The sequence below is a fragment of the Ziziphus jujuba genome, chromosome 1 (assembly GCF_031755915.1).
Source record: "Ziziphus jujuba cultivar Dongzao chromosome 1, ASM3175591v1".
In the NCBI taxonomy this organism is placed as follows: Eukaryota; Viridiplantae; Streptophyta; class Magnoliopsida; order Rosales; family Rhamnaceae; genus Ziziphus; species Ziziphus jujuba.
The window spans coordinates 32,231,210-32,239,154 of NC_083379.1; the positions used below are offsets into that span (position 1 = coordinate 32,231,210).

The 7,945-nt window shown below is 34.0% G+C and overlaps 1 protein-coding gene across 1 annotated transcript; it reads right to left on the minus strand.

Moving 5' to 3' along the window:
- Positions 1–7,063, minus strand: LOC107427969 (synaptotagmin-5). The gene is made up of 12 exons (XM_048479758.2): positions 6,344–7,063; positions 6,187–6,237; positions 5,994–6,114; positions 5,346–5,467; positions 4,312–4,413; positions 3,154–3,228; positions 2,882–2,961; positions 2,533–2,683; positions 2,218–2,448; positions 1,173–1,469; positions 968–1,081; positions 1–441 (listed from the first exon to the last, which is right to left on the minus strand). Exons 1-12 carry the CDS (start codon positions 6,551–6,553, stop codon positions 295–297), a joined length of 1,701 nt encoding a protein of 566 aa, XP_048335715.1. The 5' UTR covers positions 6,554–7,063; the 3' UTR covers positions 1–294.
- Positions 7,064–7,945: the final 882 nt, after the last annotated feature.

Consider the following 7,945-nt stretch of genomic DNA (forward strand, 5'->3'; position numbering starts at 1 on the left):
TGATAGAAACACCTTTTAAGTTAATAATCTGGCAAAGTTCACAATCCACGAAGCAAAACATTGTAACCTCACCTTAAAATTGCACTTTTATGTGAAACTCTTTCACTACATAATGCCTGGCGTTATGAAACAATTATATACACCATTAGTTTTGATGCCACCACAGACACATGATCCGAGACTTATTTGATTATGAACTTGCCTCTTCCATGTCCTCTGTATAAAATCTATATGGTAGATAGTATATCCACCTCAACCTAAGGATTTACCATCGGTTTGTATAACAGGGCTCAGTCAAGACTCACGGTAAATTGGCTGTGGCATCCATTTGAGATGCAAATTCAATTTTCCAGTTTTCGACTCATCTAGCTGGTAGCACTCTTTGTATTCGCCTTCTAATATAACTTTTGTGAGTGTTATGATGCATCTTCCCATATAGTCCTGCAAAATTTATAGAAGACGTGTGTCAGCACACATTCAAAAACTACATGAGCACTTTGTATAAATGGCTGCTTCTGCATTCTACGACATGAAATCAAAGCATATTAAATATAGACATATACATGCACAGAGATATGCAGACAAGGGCGTGCACCATCATTGCCTACATGTATTATATGCAGGTAGCATGCCTAGTGGTCCTTCATACGCTTGCAAAGCTACACTGGTTGACATTAACTCATCAATATGGATACATGGATGCAGCCACTTTTCAGGCAAAGCGAAACCATAACCCAAAAGAAAAACCAAGATGATAGCCACACAAGGCTTGATAATAATTAAAACCATAATAATATTGATGATCATGATCATGATTATCAAAACCATAATTTATATGAGAATAAACAACAATAACATCAGTATGGTTAAGGATTGCTACTTCTGCATCACATAATCCAGGAAGAGAACCAGGAAGAATTGTGGTAACCAACAAATGGAGCATCTGGACAAAAGTGGGACTTTTTACCTTTCCAAAAGTGTCATGATCCCAGACTTCAACAATTAACATGTCATGTAATCCATCCTCGACAACAAAGTCAAAAGTTTGATTCCAGACAGGATTCAAGCTTTCATTCACAACCTGTCGTCCAGATAAAGAAGCATGTTTTTTATAGTATGTTCAAAGGTCCATGGAAATTCAAGGATAATGGTCGAGGCCATCCAAAACTTACCCTAGTTTTGTTTCTCAGTCCTGTCTTCTTCATGGTGAGTACCACATAAGGATCGGCCTTTCCCATAAAATCAGTAGCTGGCAAATCTTCAGCAGATATGACCGTGATAGAAAGTACACCCCTAACTATAACCTCCTTTCTCTTTTGTGTGAATTCATTTTCTGTTTCAGTAGTTTCCGTTCCATTCACTCCGTTTTTAAGAACCTTCTCTAAGGAAGTCATTGAAGGAGTGGAAGCAAAAGGATTGGTAAAGCCATTTGACATGCCAAACGGATAGTACAACAGCTCCAAGTGCACCTAAAATACAAGGAAAAGCGATGAAGTAATCAGAACATATAACTAGGAATAAAGTGGACATCTGGGTCTGGGTCCGTTACTGTGTGTTTATAAACACTTAAACATGCTTTGATATAACTAGGAATAAAGTGGAAACAACTCACAGAATAGATAATAACAAATACAAACTATAAGCATTCATTTTCTAGATTCACATCACAATATCTTCCTGAAAATGATGAAATTAGAATTAACAATATTATGAGCCACCCACTGCATATTATAACTGACTACATCATTCAAGATGATCGAGCAGATTGCATTCAGCTTAGGTTTCCAAAAAGTATGTTTTGCACCAGAGTAAGCAGTTGCCGGTTTTAATATATTTACATGGTAAATAAAGAATTTTGATACAATTATCAATATCATCATTTCCAGAATGAATTAGTGTTGTCTATGCAGAAAACAAGGAACAGAAAGAAAGAAAGAAGGAAAGGAAGGAAGGAAGGTAGCATTACTAAGTGAGCAGTGACCTATGCCCTGCAAAATAAGATTATCAACTATATTACAGGCTTTACAGCCCTTGCAGTTTGAAAGACTAAGAAAAGTCAGCCTTAATAGATGTTCTCATTCCCCATTCTTAAACTTCAGTAAAAGACATGTTCTCATCTTCCGTAGAATAAAATTTTCTAGTCCCCTTCTCTTTTCTGCACAATCAATTATAATCATGCAGTGCTTTGCAAAGCACGAGGAAACTTGTTATTCTTACCTGCCCCCTATCTTTAGTATCTCTTTGAACCTCCAAATCTTTAACCAGATTCAACCATACATCCTTCACTTTACCAGGCTGAAGTTCTCTCAGATGTATCTGAGCACATCCAAGGAGCTCAGATGCCTGAACACCTTCGTCGTCATAAATTTTTACCACCAAATGCTGAGTGGATAAATCTTCAACAATAAACTCAAAGTGCTCATTCCAGATTGGATTCAAGTCGTTGTTCTGATGAAAACAATAATAGTCCGTAAAAGTCAGCTATAAAAAAGATAAAGGCACAGATGCAACAGAATAAGCAGAGTATTGTACAATTATCTTGCTGGTCTTTGTTCTGTCACGTAAAGGACGTATGTACAATTTGGCATAAGGATCTGACTTTCCAACAATATCTTTATTTGTTAACCCCTTCGCCTGCACAAGCTTCACCTCTAATACCCCTACTGGCTTTAGCTCAAGGTCACTACAATGAATAAAGACAATGACAACATGAATAATAGAAATTAAAAAAAACAAAAGATAAACACAAATGAAAAACAGAGGTATTGCCATATGCCATGCTAACCACTCAAATAATTTATTCAGAGGCACCTGCATACTTCTCTATTTCTGGGTACACTGAATTATGATGATCATATCCTTTCCCTATATTATGAATTACCTGTAATCCCCAGGCAAAATGGGAACAACTTTTCGAACAGGCCATGTTACTGAATCTTCAACAGCATCACGTATCACTCCCTGTATGAATTGTTTACACCTTAATCAAACCAATATGATATGAATCCAGCATGCGAAATATAAATATTTATTGTGTCAGCTTGACATACAATTTTACACCTATTCTATAATAAAACCACATATGCATACATATAGGCACGCACGAGAGTACAATGATAAATTATTGAATAGGCTTATGGAATTCACACATACATCAATTGCACCAAAAAGCCCAGGAACAGTGGATATGTCACCACCTATAACTTTGAGTTTGAAATCCAAATCTTTCTGCGAAGCAAAAAACAAATGTTAGCAAAAACAAAGGAACCACTAGCATATGGTGAGGGATGCAATGTGCCATACATGCACATAGTAAAACTCTCAGGGAGGCTGAGAATCCAGAAAAGTGGGACTTAGTATACTTTATTGAACCCAACTTGACCTAAAATTTTAAGCCATCAGATATTCATTAGATATCATGTCCATCTAATATATTAATCACGTATTTAATTTGTGTATTCCCTTGAACTTTCAGCAGTTTAGATACATGTTTTATATATGACTTCAGACCCACTGTTCCATCCTTCAATAATTGATTATCCTACTCAGAGGTTCAGTCGATGAGAAACCAAAACTCCACCCTTTCATCCAAAAATAGGCTAAATGATTTGTATGCAACACAATGGCCTTGATCCTGTTCACAGAGCATCCAGCTACACATCTTCTTCAAGAGTTATGTCATCCAAAATTGTTATCTCAATCCAAAATCTACAACACTGGCTCATATACAATTTTCTTATAATTGGCAAAGATTTAGGTATCCATATAAGTGGGACAAAACATACCTCATTGAATCCAACTTGACCCAAATTTAAACCATAAGGTCCTGGGTAAATCTAGTACACTAATCCTATATTCTCTTTATATTTCTAATGTGGTAAACTGAACAGACTATATGAAGAGACAATAAAAGAAAGATAGATTTGCCTATGATCCACTCAACAAATTATATCTACGAACATTATTGTCTCCAGATTCAATCCATTACTTTACCGACTCTAGATAAACCAAACCACTCTCTCATATATGACCTCAAATAAGCATTTGTAATTTCTTCTATCCCACCTAGAAAGCAAATTCAAAGTCCAATTATCGTTAAGGCTCTTTTACCCATTCTTTAAGTCACTGATCGATACAAATGTTAAAGATAAACCGAAAAAATAAATGGTTATGCACTGGATATCCATAACACTTCCAACATGATATATGAAGAAGTCTACTGGTATGCAAAGATACTCCTACTTCATATATGTAACTTCTTTCCATTTATATGTCCAATATGTGAGCAATTCAAAATTTTAGATAATTCACCTTTTCCCTCAGAGAATAGCAAACAGCTCCAAAACAAGGGAACTCATCAACCAAAGGCTTGAATATTAACCTGAAAACTCCTGTAAATCCAATATCTTTCACCTGAACAGAGGAAACATAAAGTAATATCATAATAGAGAGGAAGTTCAATCATAGTATTCTATCATTGTAAAACAAGAAAACCAATCATTGAGCATCTTAAAATCCTCTAAAGATCCAAGCATTCCAAAGAAATCAGATTGCTGATATATATGTATGAAAAGGGGGATCTTTTTTTTTTTTTTTTTTGGCTACTTATTTTAGTAATCAGGAATATCAGAGAGAGAAATTTTATTTCAAATTCTTATTACACTTTGCAAACAAGAATATGATGGAATATTTAGGAAAAAGTTTCAAATATCTAGGCTACCATGCTATTCGAAGAGCAAGGATGCATCATTTCAACCGAAGCTACTAATTTCACTTAATACTTTTAGAGAACTCTTAATAATGATATATATTAGATATCACATATTCCTTCATAATCAACCTGCCATGTTGACACCTCCTCTTCCCCATTCCCACAAAACTATAAGGAAGATAAAGAAGCCCAAAAAATTGATATGAGCAGCCAAACTACGTCAAATCCTTCAACAAAATCAAAGAAGTTGGAATATCCCTAAGCTCCTTTGAGGTAGCTGCCCAAAAAGAAGCCAAAAAACTTGTTACACTTAAATTTCTTACATGGTTATCTTTGAAAAACTAACATTCACATGCATCCGTTAATAGATAGCCTGAAAGCTTTAGAAGCCTGCCAATTAATAAAATAGTAGCCTTATTGATCTAACTTCAAATTGAAGTTAGAAAATTCCTTAAAAAATGTACTAGTGCTCGAGGGTTTTTGGTCCTTCAGTTGGATTATCGAACCAATTCAGTATGTGATCATTACTCAGAAATAGAAAATGAAATACTATAATAACAAGAAGATATCATTGCATTTAATCTGTCCAAGCTCGTGAACAGAATCAAGTAGGTAATAACTATTGGGGATTTACCTGAACAGGCAATGCAACACCAAGCCTAGTTTTAACATCAAGTATAATATTCGGATTTCCATCCCACTGCATTTCCAAGTCCATAGTAATACCATCACCTCCATCTTCAACAATAGTAACTCCTAAATAAGGAAGGGGGGGAAGGGGAAAAATAAATAAATAAATAAATAAAAACAATTAATGAATCACAAAAATCCTTAAGTGCTTCATTTAAAGTGTCCCTTTCATGAGCATTAAGTGTAACCATCACGATATCAAAGACCCATAGGCCACAAAAAGTTTATATTGTACACCATTGATACTTTAGACAAGCATATAACAAGAACCCAGCGTGGATATCATATATGATATGCCCTAAATGGAATTTAAACACAAAATCATCATATGAGAAAATTCAAAAGATTGAATTTTAGAGAAAATTCGAAACTTGCAATAAACTCGAATGGTGAAATTGGACAGAAGAAATTAAATGAAACATATTTTACAGGTAACAAAATATGGAAAACAAATTATTCATCCATTCCTAAACAGTACAATTATTAGCAAAGTAAATCAACAAACAAAATTCTAGTAAACCCAATTGCACAAAACATAACAACTCAGTAATTTTAACCATTTAATGCAAAATAAATAAATAAATAAACTGACCTGTAAATTGTGGTGCCACCGTACCAAGAGTAAACTTGGAAAATTTGAGTGATGATAATATTATCGGTCTATATTGTTCAAGAACTGGCTCCACTGAAGTCTTTATCAGCTCAGACGCTGCCTAAACCATCAAATTAGAGACCCAATAAAAAAATAAAATAAAATAACATAAAATAAACCAGAAAAGAATTACCTCGTTAACATAGGGCCAGATCTTCATAAGGTGAGCATTCAGCCATTTCAACTGGAACCAAAAAATAGCCAAGAAAAATATTAGCCCACGAAAACTTGACTTTAAAAAAAAAAGAAACAAAAAAAAAAAAAAAAAAGTAATGAAAGTGAGAGCTTACCTTCTGGCGATGAGAGAAGACAACCCAAGAAGGGTAATACTCAGAAGGTAAGATCTTTCTCGAATCATCCACTGTCATCCTTGCAAAAGCAGCAATGGTGGTGGCCAGTTGAGACCGACCCTTAGACCGGGAATTCTCAGACTTAACAAAGCCAACGACAAGAGCAAACCCGAAAAGAACTCCACACACAAGGCCAAAGAAGAAAGCCATTGCAACAGTTGAAAAGCAGAGCACGGTGAAATTGGAAGTGAAAGAGGATAGAACAGAACCCCAGATAAACACACCAAAAAAAAAAAACAAAAAAAAAAAAACAAAAAAAGGAAAAATTCGAACTGGGTTTTTTGAGTTTGGTGGAACAGTTGCGTTAATGAATATTGTGGGTACTAGTTAATTTTCATTGGCCTTTGATCGAAGGATTTGGGATTGGGCGGATAAATCGCTGTAGACTTTTTGTTTCAGTGTCTTAAAAACTCGAAAATTGTGGAAAATAGTCTTTTGCCGACAAGAAAAATGAAAATTGCTAAACTTTTTTTTATATTTTCTTTTGGGTCAAACTAATAATAATAATAAAAAAGTCGAAAGAGCAAAATGGCAGATAATGGGATTTGTGAAATTGAGGTGTACAATTTGTGACTCATACAAAAAAACAAATTGGAGCAATAATGATAACAATAAGAAAAAGAGTAGCTCGAGATGACCCAGCCTTATCTCCCACTACCATTTTTTTCTCCATGCTCCTCATTAAATAAAATCTGTGGTCAATAGCAGAAGAGCACATGGCAGTGCAAAGTATGTGTTGGATCACAGTCTCTGAAACCTTGAATTCAAAAACCTTTTTTTTTTCTTTTTTTTTCTTTTTTTTCCCTAATCTCTTGCCTTGTTTTTTTAAAAAAGAAAAAAATTGCTTACGCCATTAGACATCGTCAAATTTATTCACAGATCTTATTTAATTTTTTTCAATAAAGTAAAATTTAGTTATATTACTTGCTATGAAAAATAAATTTGGTGGATGTAATTTGACATTTGCTTTATAGAAATGTGCCATAATGGGATGGGACAGTCAACTCATAAAAGTGATAAGTTCATGAAGAAATATCTAAGTTTAAATCCCCTCATCTTTAATATATTAATAATAAAATCTATCAATTTCTCCGCAAATTAATATAGGAATTATAGTAAAACTTTCGTGCTACCTACTCGCCGTAATTGGAGTTATGGCTTCTCCTTCTAATGGTTTTACGATGCGAATAGGATCGTGTAATCACTGTAATGGGCAGCATTTGGAGAAGAGAAGACTCCTACCAAATTTAGGAGAAACCAAAAGGACCTTATAAGCCCATAAAAGAAGATGGACAATTATAAGCCCCGACCCAAAAAAAAAAAAACATCATCTTTATCCTAGGTGTACTTTGAATGACTTTATTGCCAGATCAAATCTAGGAATATATATATATATATATATATTTGTCAATTTTTTTAATTAATTTTAATAGTTAAATACAATATTTGTATATTTAAAATATTATTCAATCATAAAATGGTAATTTTTAATCTTTCATTGGTTTTTAATTATAAAAATTAACTAGAAAAAAGTTAACAGAT

Coding starts and splice junctions, on each gene's coding strand:
- LOC107427969 (XM_048479758.2), bottom strand. CDS start 6,553: ATGGCTTTCTTCTTTGGCCTTGTGTGTGGAGTTCTTTTCGGGTTTGCT. Junction 5,468..5,993: donor GGTGGCACCACAATTTACAG/GTCAGTTTATTT, acceptor TTCCTTATTTAG/GAGTTACTATTGTTGAAGAT. Junction 4,414..5,345: donor GTGTTGCATTGCCTGTTCAG/GTAAATCCCCAA, acceptor TCCTCTGTTCAG/GTGAAAGATATTGGATTTAC.